Genomic DNA, 22,721 nt, shown 5'->3' on the forward strand with positions numbered 1-22,721 from the left:
GTGTTTGAGAATTTCCTCCAAGGAAATCTCCTCATTCTTGTGGGGGATTTTCTTTCTATAGCCCCTCCAAGATGAAGGCAATTTGGTTATTATGGCCCCAACTAGGAATTGTTCTGGCTATACAATATTTAGGGTAGATAGCTTATTTACAATAATTTGTAATTCATGTATTTGGGGAATAAGAGGTTTCACATCATATACTTAAATTCCAATAATTGAGTAATAAGGAATTTCTTTGTACTCTTCTTCCTCTTTGTATTTGTTCTCCAATGCTTTCTAAATATCCTTAGCGGTATTTGTGTTGGTGTAGAGAACATACAACCTATACGAGAGAACATTAATAATGTGACCCCTACAAATGAGTTCATTTTCTTCACGTTTCTTTCTTTCTTTGATGACTTCTTGAGTGTCATTCTCCTTAGCGGGTTCTATGGCCTTTAGATCATTGTCTAAGATGTAGAACACCTTGAGAGTAGTTAGCAAAAACTTAATCTTGTCTTGCCAATGAACAAAGTTAGTTCCATCAAATCTATCCAATATAACAAAGTCTTGTGTCATAAATTTCAAAGCCGAAATTGAAGATGATTCTTCCAAGATGATTTATCTCAGATAATAGAGAATTTTAATGTTGGGAGAGAGTGAGATTATACCACCAAAATAATAAGAATCTACAAACAATTATCCTTGACAGAGTCCAATAAAAGATTGAGATAGAGACATGCAAACCCTAGTTATGGAACAAACTCTTGGATCTTCTTGCAAGCTTGAAACCCTTGTTAGAACACCACTTGAAAATCCTTCTTCTTTGATGAGAATCAAAACAAGGTGTACACATGAGGAGTATTGCTGTCCAAATTCTCTATTTCCTAGCCCTTAATGGATGCTTGAGGCTTTCTCTAGTAGGAAATGGAATTGGGAATGGACAAGCCTTTAAATTCACAAAGACAAGCACTTTCTTTATGAATTTCTTGGAGAAAACTTATGATCTTGAGAGAGAGAGATATTTGAGAGGGTGATCAAGTCTATCAAAACTCTATGAGAATCCTTTTATAGTGTAGGCATTGTCATTAAGTCTAACCAATAGGATTAGAGTTTTTAAACACATCATTTGGAGCTTAAAACACATGTTTGTACGGACACGTCAGGCGACGCTTCGCCTGTTGGGCATCGCCAAAACACTAGGATTTTTGGTGATGCAATGTCTCCAAGGTGGCGATGCAACGCCACCTAAGCAGGTCAAAATTCTCAAAATTGACCTTAAACACCTCCATATGCTCCCAAACTTTTTGGGCATCCTTAGATACCTTAATATATTACTTTGGATCCAAAAACACAATTTTTAAATTCCTATAATCAAAACTCAAATTTCACTTCTTTACTATGTTACCATTTAGTGTTTTACACCTAGCTTGCGTAAGAACACTTGGACTTTGTATTTTAACCAATCCTAAGAAAATTCACTTTAGGATATTGTCTATTTCTTGGTTCAAGCTTAGTCAGTTGGCAAGCCAAAAAACAACACACAATGTCTCTGTATAGTACCAAAGCAGAATAAAGAAGCTTAGCAAACATAGATGTTGAGGTCACTTGGGTTCAGTCACTTCTGCAAGAAATTGGAGTTAAGATGCCTAAGATACCTCTAATATGGTGTGATAATTTGAGCACCGTAATGCTCTCAGCAAATCCGATCTTACATGCTCGCAGCAAGTACATTGAATTGGATCTGTACTTTGTCAAGGAAAAGGTCACTCAAAAGAAAATAGTCATTCAACATGTTCCCTCAATTGATCAAGTTGTTGGTGTGTTCACCAAGGTTGTGCCTAGTAGCTAGTTCGATTCTTTCAAAAGCAAACTCATGGTTGAGCTAATCCCCACCTGAGCTTGAGAGAGTGTGTTAGGAATGTAAGTTAGGTGGCTCGATTAAGTTTGTTAACTATTTCTGCTATTTTTTTTATCAATTGTAACCGACTGTGTCAATAAACAAACACTATTTCATTCATTTATCTGTTTCATCTTCTTCCTTCACAAACACATCGACTAGTAGAAGAAGCCTCACTAAATCATTGTACTCCGCTAATTGAAACTCGAGAGAGCCAACCTTATCCATTTCACACACTCAAGATCTCGCTCGACAGAGCTATAGTTTTCTTCGGAACTATCGCATGGCCATGGTGACTCTGAATTTATTTGCATTTGTACTCAACAAGTTTGACATCAATAACTCAACCGAATCCAACTCGCCTAACTTTCGAAAACTAGTAACAAAATAATAAATTATATTGTGTATAATTTATATGGAAAACTTCTCAATGATTACTATCCATAGATGGGTACTAACTATTATGATGATGTGACAACAAAGTGACTAGGTATAGCAAGTCACTAACAGGTAAATATTTTTTTCTACATTAATTTCAAATTTAGTTATTGTTTTTTTGCCACAATTAATGTTGTTTTCAACCAATGAGAGACACTAGCTATATTTAGAAATTGACATGTATTTGATAAATGAAAATTTTACAATATTATATTTTCATAATAAATATATTTTTTTTATTGGGTAACCTTTCTAAAAATTTGAAAAAATCAAATTTTATTTTTAGAAATATTAATTAACAACTATAAATATGGATCATTGATCTTAATCCCATAGTTAATATTAAAGTAACCATCAATGAGTAGAAACTATTAAAAATGCACTCAATATATTGTATCTTTGCGAATATTCTATTGCTAAAAATAATTAAAAAAATAGAATGAATTTCACAACCTATATAAATACATAAACTTTTTTTTTTTAGAAAATTAGCCACCAATATAATATAATAATTGTATTCGGTTGCGTGAAGCTTTTTTATTTTTTAATTTATTAGATGAGACCTTCGAATTCCCCACAAGACTCAAGAAATAAAATACCAATCTCAAAATGAGTTTTTCTTTTCCGCCCATTCCACTTTCACGACTAACCTATTGGCTTCAATTGCCCGAAGATATTTTGTTTTATGAAAAAAAATAATAAAAATTCATTGAGATGATTTAAATACATTTAGAATAAAGTTAGAAAAATCCGACTAGGCATTCTAAAAAAAATAGAGAAATTCTAGATTAAGATGATACAGATCAACTCTTTGCGCCAAAGGTTAGAAGTATAATCTTCAAAGGATGTTATGAGATAAGTAAAGACAAAAAAACTGTTCTTTGAAATGCAAAGTACGAAAGACATCTAAAAATACCCCTAAATTAAGATAGATATATATATAGTCCTAGTATATAGTTTTGCAAAGATTCTTCAACTACAGATGTCGAATATTGTCGAATAGTCATCGATTTTCTTGGTAGTTGGACACCCAACGAACTAGATGAAAAGGAGGTTCGAATCCAAAATCAAGTCAATATGATGTCTATAAAATCAGTACTTGAGAGCTTCTCAATTAGAGTGAGTACTTTAGCACATTCAGATAAAGCGTCTCAACTTAACCAGAATAATAAAATTAAGAAGGATAAAAACAAGAAACTTAATGAAAGAAAAGTTTACCCAAAAGTTCTTATTTATTTAAGATGCCATGTTCCCTTTAAAGTCTAAACATTAGGTCTAGTCGAACAAATGGGAAATGAAAATTATAGTCAGCAACTTGACTAATCCATTCCCCAGAAGAATAATGTAGGTTTAGCTTCTCTCTCTACCTTGAGAATTAATGGTCATAACTACTCTATTATCAGCCAATAAAAACGAGTGGCCACACCCACATGGAGACATTTAATCAAGGATAATCATAATTATTTATCAACAAATCCCTTTTTATCCGAATCATTTTTTTAATATATACATATATTTTTTTATGCAAGCTTGAAAATGAAGAATGATTAATCAATTTTTTGTATACCTTTCATATTAATTATGACTCCGTGGGTCATAATTGTGTTCATTACAGATGAATACAAATAAATTTTAAATGATTGGAGGGCAGCAAAAATTTAGCTTTCAAGTTTAGAAGAAATGCAATCAACAAAACAAATATGAAACCCGACAATAGTCCCACAGATTTAGGTATACTTGAAGAGAAAACAGTACTTTGAACTCAATCAAGAAAACATAGAAGAACGGTGAAGTTAGAGAAGATTAAGTGATATCACTGCCGTATTTACATATATTCGTCTTCTCTATGAATACAATCTAAATGATATTGACACCTAAAAATATCACTGCACAGATTTCACTCTCCCACAAAAAACATTAGGATCCCTCTTGTGCTATTATAAACCAAACCAACAAACAAATTTCCCCTTATTAGAAATGTTTCACAAATTCAAGACGTAAAAAAAAAAAAAAAATCAATCACGTGACGTTAGCTATTAAGGTGAGCAGTCATTTGGTGTAAGCTTTGCAGTTTGGCTGTCAGGTTTGCATACGTTTTAGTTGTAAAATATGTGTTCTGAGGCTACAATCCTTCACCTGCTCAAAAAAACCACTTTGCAAAGTAAGATGTAAAATGATATTAGAAAGATTTAGAATGCGCCGAAAGTGTTGGGTACACGGAATACTAATCTTGATGAAAAGCCCATTCTAGCTGGATTGCCAAATGGCAGTAAATATATTTCTTGATGTCACTTCACAACAACTTTGTAAAAAAATTCAAAAGGAAGCTATTTTGCAAAATGGCATTAAAAAAAAAAATAAAGGCTTTGCAAACACTTTCACTAACTTTATACAACCCTTTGCACTTGCAATTTTCTAATTTAAAATAAATCATTTTTTAATTTTAAAATTATGATATTGGGACTTATAATTTAAAATATAAACCAAATATCTTATTAAGAAATAAAAAAAGAAAAATCTAGTATCACATATTTAATTTTTTTTTAATATTATAAATTTTACAAGTATAAAAATTTATTATTGTAATTTTACAAATCATTTTACTAATGATAGATTTTGACTCTAATAAGATATTTTTCTTAATTTTAAATTATTTATTGAGTTAAAAAAAATTAATTAAAAATTGTGCTTAGCTTTTTTTTATGCTCAAAATAATATTTTTATTTATTTGTGTGCCAAGAATGTTCTATTTTTTTTAAAATAATAAACACTAATAGAGGTAGAATTTATTTTTTAATTTACTAGTAGAGGTCATTTTGTACATGTGAAATTTTAAAAAAAAATTAAGGATTTATTTATTTTTAAAAATGGTGGCAATCGATGAAAGAAAGGTACAATAAAAAGAAAAATATATATATAATGTTATTTTGCTTTTGTAAAATTATTAGGTAACAGTGCCTGTATGTGAAAAATTTATTATTGGTTTGATAATTGTTTGTATGCAATATACGTTTACTTCGTTTTATTTATAAAATTTATTAATATTTTATTAAATTTATATCATTATTATATAAATTTTAAATAAATAAATAATATTATATATAAAAAAAAATGACATAAACATATTAATTAAAAAATTAAACAAAAATATTATTTATGATTTTTTTAAATACATATATAATATGATACTTTTTTTGAGCATAAGTGATAATTTTTTTCATAAAAATTAAAATTATGTATTATATATTATTATAATAATATTTTGTAATATATTAATATAAGTATAATATCTAGTTTTGTATTAAATATTATTATTAATATTTGAATTCATATTAATATAATTAGTAAAAAATAAGATTAATAATATTTTATAATATTTAAATTTATATTAATATATAATTATTAAATATTTTACATTATATATTATTATAATAATGATATTTTATAATATTTATATTTAAATTTATATTAATATTAATATAATTATTATATATAGTCTTATATTATAATAATATTTTATAATATTTAAATTTATATTAATATAGTTAATAAATATATTTTTTTAGTAGTTTTAAAAATATATTTCATTAAATATTTAGAATATTCGGTTAAAGTTAATAAAAAACAAAACAATTTTCAAGAGATATATTATAAATTGGGTAATTAGAGGAAATGATTAAGAGAATTTTCTAACATACTATCCAAAGAAGTGGATGGTGTTCCGTAATTTGAACTGCTCCCAAAGTTTACGGCTATACACCAGATTATATAATGCATTTGAATATATGGTATCACTTGCCTGCAAAGCTGCAATTGTTGATAATAAATTTTTGCACTGACCAAGCAGAGCACGCTCCTTTGCCGTTAAACTTGAAATTTCGCCCACCAACGAATTCACTTGGCCAACCTATTATCAACCAGACAATAAAATAAAATAAATAAACACGAAAATATGATAAATAGAACTTTCAACAGCATGATAGATAATTTTTATGTTTGTTTAAACTTTCAAATTGCATTTAAAAAAACTCCCAGCATAACTCTACAATATTTGTTTACTAAAAAAATTACTATGTAGGTTGGCCTAAGAGAGACTCGAATCTCAACTTTGTGGAAGCAAACCACATACTTGAGCTACCTCTTGATTAACAAACTTGCTTATAAACAAAAAAATGATCAAATGAAACTAAATTAGGATAAACCAGCACTGTCTACCAACAACAGCTTTGGGCAGAACTAAGTGATATCTTTCAGAAAATTTGCATCAATTTTGAAAGAAAAGTCCTAAGATATAATTAATTAAAATAACAAAAGAGAAAGGTCGAAGTCTCTATGCACTTCAAATGAAACAATCCCATCATATTTTCTCCCAGAATTGAAGAATTTGTGGGTATTTCAAATCGCTAAGCTGTCAAAGAAAAGAAAATACCTATAGCATTCTAGTGGCAACACCAAAGAAAAAAGACTGTTGCGTTGATTACATGCGTATGAACATGTACAGATATTTCATTTGTACTAACTACTAGTAAGAAGATACAAACATGTGATGATGATGTTAGGAAGCAAGGGGAACCAAGAAAGAAGAAATCACCTTTGAGGTTAATAAGCATATTGATGATGCCATGGCCTGCATCACATCGACTGCTGAACAAACAGCATCCTTCACATTTTGAACATCTGCCTGCACAGCAAGCGATAACGACAGCCATTAAGCCCAACTATGCCAACTTTTGGGAGAATGAAATCTCACTTATAATAGGACGCCGAAGAGAAACAATGCAAGAAAAAGGCTGTCACATACCCTTGCCCCTGCAACAACTGGGAGTCGGAGAGTGCTAGCCTTCAAAGCTTCAAAGGCCCCTGACAAAGAACCAGTGTAGTCCCGATCCAGAAGGGACCACTCTTCCAAATATACCATCTGTAATAATCATCAATCAAGCGATAAACAATTAAGAATCTTCGTCTTAATGAAGAGATGGGCAGAAGTTGGGTGAAACCCATTCAAAGTGCAAAAAATAATAATAATAATAATTAACAAAAAAAAACACTCAAGCTATCATCCATTAAAAATTGCAGCACGCAATAAGCAAACTTTCAGGTTTTATCAAATATCAAAAAAAAAAAAAAAGATAGATCCTTCCTAAAAGGAACCACAGATTCAGCCGTTATTCTCACTTGAAAAGTCTCAAAAATCATGACACAAAAGGTTAGAAACGCATCGACTATAAAGTCAAACAAATCATAACATGATTCATAAGACATAAGCAGAGCCTGGCAATAAGAAATCTTACTTGCCCCTTTAGGATGGAAATAAGCTTCAGAGTTTGCCTCAACAATTGTAATTCGATTCTTTTGGTTCTAACAGATTCACGGAGTTGTGCTGTGGTGACCCATGCGTTATAAATGCTTCTCTGACACAAAAGAAATATTAAGGTAATAAATTTCCACTAAATAAAAAATACATAAAAACAAAGAAAGCCAATGCTACTTGATGATTTTCTTTAGCTTCAGATAAGCAAAATATACTTCTCTAACTTCAGATAGGCAGAACATATATATATATATATATATATATAAGAATACAAAAAAATTCTCCATGTCAATGCTGTCACTAGTTTTATTAGTAAATTTCAAGTAGATATGTAAGATTAACCCCTTAGGCTTCCTTAGGCCTTAGGAGTCGGCTTATCAAGCTAAAAAAGGTATACATGTGTATAACTACTGGCTCAGTCAGAAACAATTGAAGAAAAAAGCCCAGTTTCCACAATGTAATCAGTACCAAGACGAAGACTTTGCAATAATCCTTTTTCAAGTAATTAACCTACCAACTGTCTTGGTGTGAGACCCTCACTAAGGTCCGCCGGGCGGACCTCGGCATCACTCAAGGTTGCATGTCAGCTGGTGGCAGCAGCTAGGTGATGCGCATCTGTTGGGGAACAGGTGCATCAGTTGGTCACCTCTGTTGGGAACAGGTGTAATGCTTCCGACCAGATCTGTTGGGAACAGGCGCATTGGTTGGTCACATCTGCTGGAAGCAGATGCAACGGTTCGGTCACATCTGTTGGTGAGCGGATGCAGTGGTTCGAACACATCTGTTGGGGAGCAGATGCAATGCTTCGGGCTGAAGGCATGGCCATGTGACTGATAGGCCACCCTTGACCTATGTGTACGCTAGGAGAGGCAAAAGGAATGACAGGTCAGCAGGTAGTTAGAGGGGTTGGGGTACCGTGTATGGGGGAACATGATAGAATAGTTGAGCCTTAGTATAAAGGGAGAGGAATATGTGTATTGTGGTGTCTGGAGAGTAGTAAGACTATCTTGTATTGGAGAGAATCCCAGCTCTCGAATTCTGGGTATTTCAATGAAAAGGCAGTAGAGGAATTCAACATTCTGAATTCCAGTTTAATTCTGAAACTAATCACTACTATTAACATACCAAGTGGTATCAGAGCATCAGATCCATAATGGGGCCTAAACCGAATTTGCAAATTGAGATGGTGGAGGAGAAGATCGAAGAGGTGCAGTCCGAACTGAGGCAGGAAGTTTCAGCAATCCGAACCCAGATCGAACACTTTCCGCAGGAGCTAGAAGCATTGCGTGCAGACACACAACGGATCCCAGAGTTGGAAAAGAAGGTGGAATACTTAATTACCCATATTACGCAATTGCTCCAGTCGTCTCATCGAACGGGTATGGCGGGTACCAGTGCGACGGAAGATCGACAGAAGCAGGCGGTCGACGGCGACAGCTCCTCCTCTCATCGCCCAACGGGGACTCCCTCGGCGATGCACCCACCCCCAGCGACGTCGACGGGGCCTCCTTATGCACCACCCGAATCACAGATGCCTCGCGATTTCAGACCACCGCGAATAGAGTTGCCCTTGTTCGCTGGTGAGAACCCAGACGGCTGGGTTTTCCGTGTGGAGCGATTCTTTCTCTTGAATCGATTGACCGAGGCGGAGATGTTGGAAGCAGCCATCATCGGATTGGACGGGGACGCACTTACATGGTTCCAGTGGGAGAACTCCAGGCGTCAGATCACGTCTTGGGCTTTGTTGAAGCACCTGCTCATGGTGCGGTTTCGCTCCGTACCTGTGGGGACGTCGACGGAGGAATGGCTTTCGGTTAAACAAGATACCACGGTCAGGGCATATCGGCTTCAATGGGAGGCGTTGGCATCCAGAGTAGTCGGAGTACCAGAGCATGTGTTAGAGGGCAGTTTCATCAAAGGACTGAAGGAGGAGATCAGAGGCCCATTACACGTTTTACAGCCTTCGGGCCTAGCCCAAATAATGGAGACAGCCCAAAGGATTGAAGAGGGCCATTTTCTGTCTGGGTTGGGCCTCCACCACCGAACTGGACCACCTAGGGCACAAACAGGCCCAATCTCAGTGCCCAGATTTTCATCTCAGCAGCCTAGCACGAGATCGTCCCCGCCGTTCCTCCCGAGTAACCCGCACCAGTTGCCGGCCAACACAGGGCCACCGTCGACGACACAGACGACTCCCCCACCTCTGCGACGAATGACGGAGCTGGAGTATCAGGACAAGAAACGTCGCGGGGTCTGTTTTCGCTGCGATAAGAAGTTCCATAGGGGGCACGTCTGTGAACAAAAATCATTGCACGTGATGTTGATTGCAGATGATATTGAAGGGTCGGAGAGCCAAGAGTCGGCACCATCCAGCCCAGAATCAGGTGAGGAAACACTGCAGGAGGAGCAACTCGCGGTGCTCTCCCTTAACTCATTAGTGGGAATATCTTCAGCTCATACAATGAAGATACTGGGTTCCATAGCCGAACACCCAGTTACTGTGCTCATCGACAGTGGAGCAACACACAATTTTGTGTCTAAGGACCTGGTTCGAGCAGTTAAATTACCAGTCACGGAGACAACAGCCTATGGGGTATTGCTGGGTACAGGAGGCCGAGTGAGAACAGAAGGACTTTGCAAGAACGTGGAGCTAGACTTGGGGTCACTAAGGGTGGTTACGGATTTTTTGCCCTTAGAACTGGGCGGGGCTGATGCAATTTTGGGCATACAGTGGCTGAGTACATTGGGGAATATGCAGGTGAATTGGCGCACAATGGTCATGAAATTCGAAATAGGAGGCGCTTGGGTTACATTGCAAGGGGACCCAAGTTTATGCAAGTCACAGATCTCTTTGAAGGCTTTGATTCACTCAGTTCAACATGAGGGACAAGGTTACTGGATTCAGTGTGGTGCGCTTACAGCGAATACCGAGGGTATTGTGACGGAAAATGAGGCTGAAATGCAAGAATTGCTGCAGAAACATGAAGCTGTTTTCGACATGCCGAAAGGGCTGCCACCACACCGTTCCCACGAGCATCACATCACCATGAGGGAGGGGTCGGGTCCCATTTCAGTTCGACCATATCGCTACGCGCAGATACAAAAAGATGAGATAGAGAAGTTGTTGACTGAGATGCTACAGGCGGGGATAGTTCAACCAAGCACAAGCCCTTTTTCGAGCCCCGTACTGCTAGTAAAAAAGAAGGATGGGAGTTGGAGATTTTGTGTAGATTACAGAGCTTTAAACCGCGAGACAGTTGCTGATAAATTCCCCATTCCAGTCATTGATGAGCTTTTGGATGAACTCCATGGAGCAAGGGTATTTTCTAAGTTGGACCTCAAATCTGGTTATCACCAAATACGTGTGGCAGCAAAAGACGTCGAGAAAACGGCTTTCCGTACCCATGAAGGACACTATGAATTTTTGGTTATGCCATTCGGCCTAACCAATGCTCCAGCCACTTTTCAAGCCTTGATGAACGATGTTTTTCGTGAGTTTTTGAGAAAATTTGTCCTAGTTTTCTTTGATGATATACTTGTGTACAGCGCATCTTTGGAGCTTCATTTGCAGCACTTAGACTTGGTTTTATCTCGCCTCAGCCAGCATCAGCTTTACGCGAATAAAAAGAAGTGTTTATTTGGGCAGTCACAACTTGAATACTTGGGTCACATTGTTTCAGCAGAAGGAGTTTCAGCAGACCCACTAAAACTGGCAGCAATGGAGCAATGGCCAGTACCCAAAAGTCTAAAGGAGTTAAGAGGATTCTTGGGACTCACAGGATACTATAGAAAGTTTGTAAGAGGCTATGGGCATTTGGCAAGACCGTTAACGGACCAACTAAAGAAGGATTCGTTTGGCTGGAATGAAGAGGCTCAAGAAGCATTTTTAGCACTTAAGAAATCAATGTGCGCAGTACCTGTTTTGGCCTTACCGAATTTTGCAGCACCATTTGTAGTAGAGACGGACGCTTCGGGAACGGGTCTTGGGGCGGTGTTGATGCAGGAACAACGGCCAGTGGCTTATTTCAGCAAGGCACTATCGCCTAGAGCTCGCTGCAAATCGGTGTATGAACGAGAGCTTATGGCCATGGTTTTAGCTATACAAAAGTGGCGTCCTTATCTATTGGGCCGCCAGTTTATTGTTCGAACGGACCAGCGGAGTTTAAGATATTTACTTGAGCAACGAATGGTGGCAACGGAGCATCAAAAGTGGCTCACAAAATTGCTGGGGTACGATTTTCAAGTTCAATACAGACCGGGCCTTCAAAATAAGGCAGCGGATGCTCTCTCGAGGGTACCACAGATTGGGGACTGTAATGCCTTGTCCATTCCCAATATGATTTCCATTTCCGATTTAAAAAATCATGTAGCTACAGACCCGCATCTCTCCAAAGTTATCCAGCAACTTCAGCAAGGAAATGGGGGGCTGGGATACTCTTATTCGAAGGGCTGTTTGAAGTTCAAAGGGCGGCTGGTTGTCCCATCTTCGTCACCATTTATACCATTCATTTTACAAGAATATCACTGTAGCAATATGGGGGGTCACGCGGGGGCATTCCGCACATTTCAGCGGGTAGCCGCTGATTTTTATTGGCAGGGAATGAGGCGTGATATACAAAAGTTCGTTGCTGAATGCCATACATGTCAGCAAAGCAAGTATTTAGCGCAATCTCCAGCTGGATTGTTACAGCCACTTCCGATTCCGGACCAAGTTTGGGACGATATATCGATGGATTTCATAGAAGGCTTACCGTACTCCAATGGGTTTGATTCTATCCTAGTGGTGGTGGATCGTTTGTCTAAATATGGCCACTTTGTTCCACTTCGGCATCCTTATACAGCCGCTTCAGTCGCTGCCATATTTGTTAAAGAGATCGTTAAATTACATGGTATTCCAAAGTCAATTGTTTCCGACAGGGACAAAGTCTTTCTCAGCCTTTTCTGGAAGGAGCTCTTTAAATTGCAAGGGACAACACTGAAATACAGTTCAGCTTATCATCCACAGACGGATGGCCAAACCGAGGTACTTAATAGATGTTTGGAGACATACTTAAGATGTTTTGTGAGCTCTCGGCCATCACAATGGGTCAAATGGTTGGCTTGGGCGGAATATTGGTACAATACATCATACCATTCAGCAGCAGGAATGACACCTTTTAAGGCTCTATACCACCGAGACCCTCCACCAGTAATACGGATTGAAGGCAACCAGACTATTGTCTCCGCTGTGGAGAAGAACTTACAGGACCGTGATGACATTTTAGAGCTGTTAAAGATGAATTTACAGCGTGCCCAACAGAAGATGAAATTTCAAGCTGATAAAAAGAGGAGGGATGTTCACTTTGCAGTGGGAGACAACGTCTATGTGAAGCTTAAACCATATAGACAGCAGACTTTGGCAAAAAGAAAGAATCAGAAGCTGGGACCACTCTTTTTTGGACCATTTCCGATACTGGCCAGAGTGGGTTCGACAGCCTATAAATTGTTACTGCCATCTCAAGCGAAGATTCACCCAGTTTTCCATGTTTCCATGCTGAGACCGGCTTTAGGTCCGCACCAAACAGCCATTCCTTTACCCTCCAATTTGACTGAAGAGCTGGAGTGGCTTCTTGAACCTGAAGCGATGCTAGATTTGCGGCCGGGAACTCAGTTTCAGCAGCCACAAGTGTTGATAAAGTGGCTACATCTACCAGAGTTTGAGGCCACTTGGGAGGATTTGGGAACCATTCAGCAGCAATTTCCAGATTTCCACCTTGAGGACAAGGTGCGTCTTTGGGCCGGGGGTAATGATAGGCCACCCTTGACCTATGTGTACGCTAGGAGAGGCAAAAGGAATGACAGGTCAGCAGGTAGTTAGAGGGGTTGGGGTACCGTGTATGGGGGAACATGATAGAATAGTTGAGCCTTAGTATAAAGGGAGAGGAATATGTGTATTGTGGTGTCTGGAGAGTAGTAAGACTATCTTGTATTGGAGAGAATCCCAGCTCTCGAATTCTGGGTATTTCAATGAAAAGGCAGTAGAGGAATTCAACATTCTGAATTCCAGTTTAATTCTGAAACTAATCACTACTATTAACATACCAGTGACACAGGCGTGTTACTTAGGATCAGCATGGGATGCTGATGTGTTAATGCCTAGGCGGTTGGGGATGTCAACCGTACCCTTGTGTTGGGTATCAGCATGTGTGCGCTTGAGTCATTAGCATGTGATGTCCAGCGCCGAAACATGTTGTATCCTTGATATTGTGTTTAATAACAAGGTTGGGAAGGGTTCCTGTATATTGTGTGCATTGTGTTTATTCACTTGATAACGAGAGTGTGTTGTTGAGTGAACGCTGGGCAAACCTCAAACGTGAGTGAGTGTGTGAAACTAAGTGTTGGGTTGGCTGACTAGATTGTGGAATCTAGGCCATCGCGGGGAAAATTTGTGAGTGAGAAATTAACCCTGTGACAACTGGTATCAGAGCTTAGGCTGCTCATATTGAAGCAATAGTCATGGTGACGAATGCTGAATTGTCGACTCGGGTCGAGAGACTTGAGGAGATGCTGGGGGCTCCTACTGATGATGAACCCGTGAGTTTGTTCGTTCTCTGTGAACAACATTCTGAACAACTTGAAGCGCTTGATAAGTTGGTTCGTGATGTGTTGAAGGATGCATCGGACCAAGTGACTGTTTGTGGAAGGGCCATGATCGACTTGGAAAAGGAATTTGGCGAGAAGATAAAAGAAGTGATGACTAGTGTTATGGACCTGTCAAATTCGGTGAAAGAGCGATTCATTGCTCTTGATGCGGATGTGACATTGTTGAAGAGGGCCATAGCGAATTCAGCCACGATGACTGAGTCCTCTGCGTCTCAGTCCTCCATGATCAAGGTGCCTGAACCGAAAGTTTTCAATGGCAGTCGGAACTCAATGGAGTTAGAGAACTTCCTTTGGGATGTCGAACAGTACTTCAAGGCTGCAAGGATCTCGAATTCGGAAAAGGTTACGATTACTAGCATGTATCTTCAGGGGGATGCCAAGTTATGGTGGCGAACCCGTATGGAGGAGGATGCACGGGCTGGTAGGTCTAAGATCGAAACGTGGGATGTTCTGAAGAAGGAATTAACGGACCAATTCCTTCCATGCAACACGGCATGGGTTGCTCGGGAGTCGCTGAAAAAGTTGAGACACACCGGTACGGTTCGAGACTATGTGAAAGAGTTCAGTTCTTTGTTACTGGACATAAGGAACATGTCCGAGGAGGACAAGATGTTCAATTTCCTGTCAGGACTACAGTCTTGGGTGCAAGCTGAGTTGAGGAGACAGGCGGTAGTTGATCTACCATCGGCAATAGTGGCTGCCGAGAAACTTGTTGATTACAAGTACAGTAATAATCCGAATTCACAAGGAGATGCTTCAAAGAAGTCGAATGGAGGGAAAAAGAACAGCGGTAAACCATCTTCGTCCAAGGGTGGACAGAAAGACGATGGCAGAAAGAGGGTTCTGGAGGGAACAACCAAACCGGATCTTCCCAGGCAACCAGCAAGAGAGGTGTTGGGTGTTTTATCTGCAACGGTCCTCATATGGCAAGGGAGTGTCCTAAAAGGGAGAAGCTAAATAATATGATCACACAGGAAGCTCAGAATGGCAGTAATCAAGAAGCTCCTTCTAGGATGAACCCCATGCAACTTCTGAATGCAATCACTACGGGGAAAACAAGTCAGTTCAAAGGCTTGATGTACGTGAAGGTGTTCGTTAATGGAAAAGAAGTGAAAGCTATGGTGGACTCGGGGGCCACTAATAATTTTGTTTCCTCGAGAGAGGCAGAAAGACTTGGCCTGGATGTTGTTCAAAGTTCGACTAGATTGAAAGCAGTGAATTCAGAGGCGAAACCGATTCAAGGATCCGCTACAGTGATATTGAAGGTTGGGGCTTGGGAGTCTCAATGCAACCTCATGGTGGTTCCGTTGGATGATTTCGAGATGATTCTTGGAATAGAATTTTTGGGTGCAGCAAGGGCAATGGTTGCACCACACCTTAAGGGTGTAATGATTTGTGACGAGGAGTGTCCTTGTTTTGTTGAAGCAATCTCCTCAGTCCAAGATCGAGGGAAAGACATTGTGTTGGAAACAGCTACGCAGTTCGGGAACTCCATAAGAAAGAAGGGGAATCAAGCTTATGTGGCCGCCCTGATAGAAGTGAAGCCAGACCAGTGGGTCGAGGTACCCGATGAGATTGCGGCGTTGCTGAGGGAATTTGCTGACACGATGTCTGACGAGTTGCCTAAAGAACTTCCTCCGAGGAGGGCGATTGATCACAAAATTGAATTGGAACCAAGGGCGGTTCCACCGGCCAAAGCACCGTACAAGATGGGACCTTCAGAGTTGGAAGAACTCAGGAGACAGTTGAAGGAGATGGTTGATAGTGGGTTTATACAGCCATCAAAGGCTCCTTATGGTGCGCCAGTATTGTTTCAGAAGAAAGCAGACGGGTCGTTGAGGATGTGCGTTGATTACCGGGCATTGAACAAAGTCACGGTAAAGAACAAATACCCAGTTCCAAACGCTGCGGATTTGTTTGATAGGTTGACGAAAGCATCATACTTCACCAAACTAGATCTTCACCAAACTAGATCTCCGGTCAGGGTACTGGCAGGTTCGAATTGCGGTGGGGGATGAATCAAAGACTACTTGTGTTACAAGGTATGGTTCATTTGAATTTTTAGTGATGTCTTTCGGATTAACTAACGCTCCTGCAACATTCTGTAATCTAATGAACGATGTGTTGTATTTTTGGACCAGTTTGTTGTCGTGTATCTCGATGACATTGTGATCTATAGCAATTCGTTAGAAGAACATTTGCAGCATCTGAGGAAGGTGTTGACAAAGTTGTGAGAAGAAAAGTTGTACATTAAGAAGGAGAAATGCGAGTTTTGCAAGCAAGAAGTGAAATTCTTGGGTCACTGGATGAGGGCCAAGGGAAACTCAGAATGGATGAGGGCAAAGCAAAAGCAATTATGGATTGGCCTATTCCTAAGAAAGTGGCAGAGTTGCGTTCATTTCTAGGATTGGCTAATTACTATCGGAAATTCATCAGGGGATACTCAAGGAAGGTGAGTGCACTGACGGATCTCCTCAAGAAAGACCAGAAGTGGTGTTGGACTGAAGACTGTGATGAGGCCTTTGAGAAGCTCAAGGTGGCAGTATCTTCAGAACCAATCTTGAAATTGCCAGACTTTGACTTACCATTCGAAGTACAGACAAATGCATCTGACCGTGCGCTAGGGGGAGTTCTTGTGCAAGAGGGACATCCGATAGCTTTTGAGAGTCGAAAGTTAAAAGATGCTGAGCAGAGATATTCGGCCCATGAGAAGGAAATGGCGGCAGTGGTACATTGTTTGGACGTTTGGAGGCATTACTTACTGGGTACAAAGTTTACTGTGGTGACCGATAATGTCGCCAACACTTACTTCAAGTCTCAGAAAAAGTTGACTCCAAAGCAAGCTCGTTGGCAAGAGTATTTAGCGGAGTTTGATTTTGTGTGGGTGCATAGACCAGGGAAACAGAATAAGGTGGCTGATGCTTTAAGCCGCAAGGAAGTACAGGCTTTTGTTGGTGCGTTGTCTCAGGTGAGCACAACCTTTCTCGACCGGGTGAGGGAGCAGTCACTGCTCGATCCCGTTTACAAGAAGCTTTTGAGTGAAGCTAAAGAGGGAGAATTGATGAGGTACTGGGAAGAAGATGGTCTTCTCCATACCAAGGGTGGCAGATTATTCGTACCAAGTAGTGGTGGTTTGCGGAAAGAACCACTCAAAGAAACCCACGACCCTCAGTGGGCTGGTCATCTGGGGGTGGCTAGAATGATGGCGTTACTATCTAAGTCCTACGTGTGGCCGAAGATGGAACAAGACGTTGAGATCTATGTGAAGACGTGTCTTGTGTGCCAGCAGGATAAGACTGAACGAAGACAGGAAGCAGGGCTGTTGCAACCCCTGCCAATACCTGAGAAGCCGTGGCAGTCAATCAGTATGGATTTCATTGTGGGATTTCCAGATGTTAAAGGGTTCAGATCCATTTTAGTGGTGGTGGATCGATTTTCAAAATATGGGGTGTTCATTCCTGCCCCAAACGCATGTCCAGCGGATGTGGCTGCGGAGCTGATTATGAAGAATGTTGTGAAGTATTTCGGGTTGCCTGAAGATATCATCAGTGACCGTGATTCAAGATTTACAGGGAAGTTTTGGACCACGTTGTTCAACATGTTGGGGTCAGACTTGAAGTTCTCGACAGCCAACCATCCTCAGACTGACGGTCAGACTGAGAGAATGAACCAGTTGCTCGAGGAATACTTACGACATTATGTAACAGCAAGTCAGAGGAATTGGGTAGAGTTGCTTGATACAGCACAGTTTTGCTATAACATTCAACAGTCCTCTGCCACAGGAATGAGTCCAGCAGAGATAGTCTTTGGTAGACAGCTGCTGACACCACACGAAGTTGCAAAACAGAAGTCTCAAGGAGTATGCCCTGCAGCATATCGGTTTGCACGGGACAGAACCGAGTTGCTGGAACTTGCCAGGGACAGCCTAGGGAAAGCTTCGAGGCGGATGAAGAAATATGCCGACAAGCACAGGCGAGACTTGGAATTCTCAGTGGGAGATCGAGTGTTGCTGAAACTCACTCCCCAGATTTGGAAGAAAATCACTGACAAGCGTTACCACAAAGGGCTGGTTCAAAAGTATGATGGTCCCTTCGAGATTGTGCAGAAAGTGGGTGCAGTGGCTTACAAGTTGAAGCTACCTAAGAGATTCAAGGTGCACCCGACTTTTCATGTTAGCTTTTTAAAGAAGTTTCATGAAGACAAGACCGAAGGAAGACAGCAGGTGGTACGGGCACCTCCTACTATAAGGAAGCAATTTGAGAAGAAATTGGCTAAGGTCCTTAATCATCGTACGTTCAGAGCTAGTAAGAAGAACCAACGAACGGAGTACTTGGTTCAATGGCAAGGCGAAAGCGAAGTTGAGGCTTCGTGGGAGAAGGCGGTCACCTTGTGGCAGTTTGAGGACAAGGTGAACGAGTACCTCAGAAGTATATCGACGAGGGCGTCGATTTCTTCTGGTGGGGGTGGTTTGTGAGACCCTCACTAGGGTCCGCCGGGCGGACCTCGGCATCACTCAAGGTTGCATGTCAGCTGGTGGCAACAACTGGGTGATGCGCATCTGTTGGGGAACAGGTGCATCAGTTGGTCACCTCTGTTGGGAACAGGTGTAATGCTTTTGGCCAGATCTGTTGGGAACAGGCGCATTGGTTGGTCACATCAGCTGGGGAGCAGATGCAACGGTTCGGTCACATCTGTTGGTGAGCGGATGCATGGGTTCGAACATATCTGTTGGGGAGCAGATGCAATGCTTCGAGCTGAAGGCGTGGCCATGTGACACAGGCGTGTTACTTAGGATCAGCATGGGATGCTGATGTGTTAATGCCTAGGCGGTTGGGGATGTCAACCGTACCCTTGTGTTGGGTTATAAATAGGCTGTGTGCGCTTGAGTCATCAGCATGTGATGTCCAGCGCTGAAACATGTTGTATCCTTGATATTGTGTTTAATAACAAGGTTGGGAAGGGTTCCTGTATATTGTGTGCATTGTGTTTATTCACTTGATAACGAGAGTGTGTTGTTGAGTGAACGCTCGGCAAACCTCAAACGTGAGTGAGTGTGTGAAACTAAGTGTTGGGTTGGCTAACTAGATTGTGGAATCTAGGCCATCGCAGGGAAAATTTGTGAGTGAGAAATTAACCCTGTGACACTTGGACACCAACATACAAAACAAGAAACTCGCAACATAGGCTGTAGCGGAATCCCCAAAGAACCCTGCGAAATGCAGTTTCACAAATTTAGACTTGAAGCTGCTATTGTGGATAAACAGGCTTCTAATTTCCTTCGCTTGTGTCATAGCCACTGACAATCAGAAGCTTGGAAACTTCCTTTCTAGTGTATTTTCTTAAAGGAACAATTTCTGACAAAACCCTACTAACTATTTTTTTTCTTTCTTGAATTCTACCGTCACATTTGTAAGTACTTCCCGCCAATGCATAACAACTGGGCATGATCCTACATTCATTAATGAAAAGAAAACAAGAACTAATTTTATAACATTGTTATCTTCAACATAACCTTTTCACTTATTCACATACTTCCCCTTTTCCAGGAACCCCGTCACCCCTCTGTCACTTTCCTCAAGAAAGTTTCATAATACTGAGTAGAATACAAAATTTTAAAATCTAACGTGAAGTTCTATCCTTAATATTCATTGTGCTCTTTGTTACAAAATCATTGTCAAAGTTGTCGCTATCTGGGTCTATGGCAAACCTAACCCAAAAGACACAAATGAGATAGTAGAGTGATTATAAGTGTTACTAATTTTTAATAAAAGATTCTGCAACTACATCAAGAATAATATCAGGGTTAAACTCAGATTAGAAAAAAAGAAAACATGCATAAAAATAATCAAATCAAATTTCAGGAGCCGCACCTCTGCATTCAACCTCTGTGCCGAATGAGAAGCATCGGCTCTAGCATTTATGAATCGCCATTGCAAGAGACGATTATATAAGAGCCTCAAGGCGTGGGCATCAAGTATTCTGTTCTCTCCGGCTTTACCTCTTCGAATATCAACTGCGAAACTTAAAATCGACGGTGCGTTTTTATTACTCTCCGTACCCGGAATTAAACTCCTTATCCGGGATGGGCTCATTCCCCTCAACGGAGATGACACGGCCGACATACAAGCCTTACTCGGTGACGAAGGCCGAAACGACCCTAGAATCGGAGAGGACTGCCCCCTACGACTGCTAAGTACTCCTCGAGGAGACAATACAGGAGTCTCAATTGATAACTTCTTCGGCGCAACGAGCTTTGATGGTGCAAAAGCTCTCATCGCAGTACTTCTCGACGACGGAGAACCAGGCTCCGGTAATCGCAGCGACCGGTTCTTGGACTCTTGCCAAAACCTTGCAGCTGCCACGACTCCTCGGGACCCACGTTGTTCTTGATAAACACCGCCACCAAACTCAAGTGTTCCTGGAGTTGTACAACCCGAAGAAACACTTTCGGAATCAGAAGAAGCTATATGATCAGAAAATGCATCAGATCCAATAGAATTAACTTCAACTACAGGCTCTGCTGTTTTAAGTAATTCGGCATTGCCTGAGGCAGAGCTCAATCTTCTTTTAACAGGGGTACGGTCGACATCATCAACAATAGAATTTTGCAACGCCCTAGTCACATTCCCACAAGATCCACCCGTGCTCCTCCTTCTCTCATCATTGGAATCCAAACTCCTATTCATACAATCCGATTCCCGCAACCTCCCAGGCCACCGCTGCGACTCTACCGGCTTGGAATCCTCGCTCTGATATCCCCGCGGCAGCGTTGTCCCAGCCTTCCTCCTCTCCGGCGTACCCTTCCTCACACTAGGAGATGGCGCAGGTTTCACTTTGCTAACCTGAAACGAGAACGACTCGCCCTGAAACGAAACCGATAAGCTCCTCGTGGACGTGAAGAGCATCTTCTGCACCGCGGTCATCTCAGAACCAACCCCACCACCCGCACCTCCCCCCAAATGCTTCAAATCTAGAGAACTAGGGCGAGGAGTCGCCGCCCGCCTTCTTTCCACAGACTGAGCTCGCTTAGTATTAGGCATCGAAGCCGGCGCCGGAGTTATCGAACCCGTCGAATTCGACGTCCTCGAAATCATCGGCGACGCACATCGTCTGAAACCGAAAGAAGTAGACGAAGCCGAAGATGAAGACGAAGAAGAAGAAGACGAGTTGGACGAGGACATATACCGAGAAGTGACTTCTCGGGTTTTGGGGCGGCGAGGAGGAGCAAGACCATTGTCGAGCTCAGAAGGCAGAAGAGGATGTCTAGCATGATTTTGAGGTCTCCCTACTCCTTCGGTGGAAGTTTTTGGGTTTAATGTGGTACGGACGGCAGTTACCATCGTAAAAACTCGAAAGTAATCCTCCCAAATCTCATTCTCCAAATTGCCCTAATCCAATAAAGAAGCACAGAGTAGTACGGACAGCTGAGAGAAAGTTTAGAGTAATGAGATTTTTGTACAATAATGGTGGCTTATATATATAGAGAGAGAGGGGAAGTTTGAGAGGGAAAAAATAGTCAGAAATATGACCGTTACGGCCGACGGTAAGGAGAGAGGGAGAGAGAGAAAGGCGGTGGTGGGAGTGAGGAGTACAGTATGAGAAGTGTGAGAGAGAGAGCGAGCTGTGAAGGCGAGATTTGAGAGCATAACTGTCGTAGGCACCCGTGTTTTTTACAAATCTAAACTAATTTATTTTTATATTATAATTTAATAATGTGAGCTGTGAAAAGACCATACTGTTACACGCCGCAATCAGGGAGACGGTGTAAACGCTCGCCAGCTACGAACAATTGGATGGTAGTTTGGTAATTGTAATTGTGGGCATTGGAGTTAAAACGGTTACAGGTGGAAGCGAGTTTGTGGGCCTCGTCGAGGCCAGGAATGTAGTGCAATTAAGAAAAATAGGAGCATTGCTATTAGGCACCAATGTGCCGCCTGTGTGGTGAGTGATTTTCTATCGTGGCTATTAAATTAAAATATAAAATATATGGGACTGATATATAAATTAATTAAGAAAGAAAGAAGGGGTAGTGGTGAAATGCGAAATTATTATATGGAGGCGCGTGGAAGAAAATCTTGGGAAAGACGTTACGTAAACGACAGCACAATTTGTATTTTTAAAGAAAACCTTTTTAGAATAGAGTGACTTAAAATTAAAAAACAAATATATCCGTTCTAAATTCGGGGTCCAAAAAGTCAGACTCAGACCGAATAATAACTTCTTGTTTAAAAAAATATATAAATAAATCTAATATGATTAATTTGTAGTTATGTATTATTAATCACATTGAAAAACTCCAATTTATTTTCCTAAATTCCTAATGAGGCTCTCTTTCATCTAAGTTATTTATTTGTTTATTTCAAGATAACGCTTCTTTAAATTAGATAGGTTAGACCCCAGAACAATTTTTTTTTTCATAATAATTACAAATCTTCATATGAGGTTAGATTC

At 40.4% G+C, this 22,721-nt stretch overlaps 1 protein-coding gene across 1 annotated transcript; it reads right to left on the reverse strand.

The window, feature by feature from the left end:
- Nucleotides 1–3,987: 3,987 nt before the first annotated feature.
- On the reverse strand, nt 3,988–21,928 carry LOC133803821 (QWRF motif-containing protein 2-like). The gene is made up of 6 exons (XM_062241952.1): nt 20,141–21,928; nt 7,609–7,728; nt 7,119–7,235; nt 6,909–6,998; nt 6,117–6,224; nt 3,988–4,453 (listed from the first exon to the last, which is right to left on the reverse strand). Exons 1-6 carry the CDS (start codon nt 21,608–21,610, stop codon nt 4,397–4,399), a joined length of 1,962 nt encoding a protein of 653 aa, XP_062097936.1. The 5' UTR covers nt 21,611–21,928; the 3' UTR covers nt 3,988–4,396.
- Nucleotides 21,929–22,721: the final 793 nt, after the last annotated feature.

The sequence above is a fragment of the Humulus lupulus genome, chromosome X (genome assembly GCF_963169125.1).
Source record: "Humulus lupulus chromosome X, drHumLupu1.1, whole genome shotgun sequence".
NCBI classification, from domain to species: domain Eukaryota; kingdom Viridiplantae; phylum Streptophyta; class Magnoliopsida; order Rosales; family Cannabaceae; genus Humulus; species Humulus lupulus.

Coding starts and splice junctions, on each gene's coding strand:
- LOC133803821 (XM_062241952.1), bottom strand. CDS start 21,610: ATGGTAACTGCCGTCCGTACCACATTAAACCCAAAAACTTCCACCGAA. Junction 7,236..7,608: donor TTTCCATCCTAAAGGGGCAA/GTAAGATTTCTT, acceptor TGATTATTACAG/ATGGTATATTTGGAAGAGTG. Junction 6,999..7,118: donor CAGTTGTTGCAGGGGCAAGG/GTATGTGACAGC, acceptor CTTGCTGTGCAG/GCAGATGTTCAAAATGTGAA.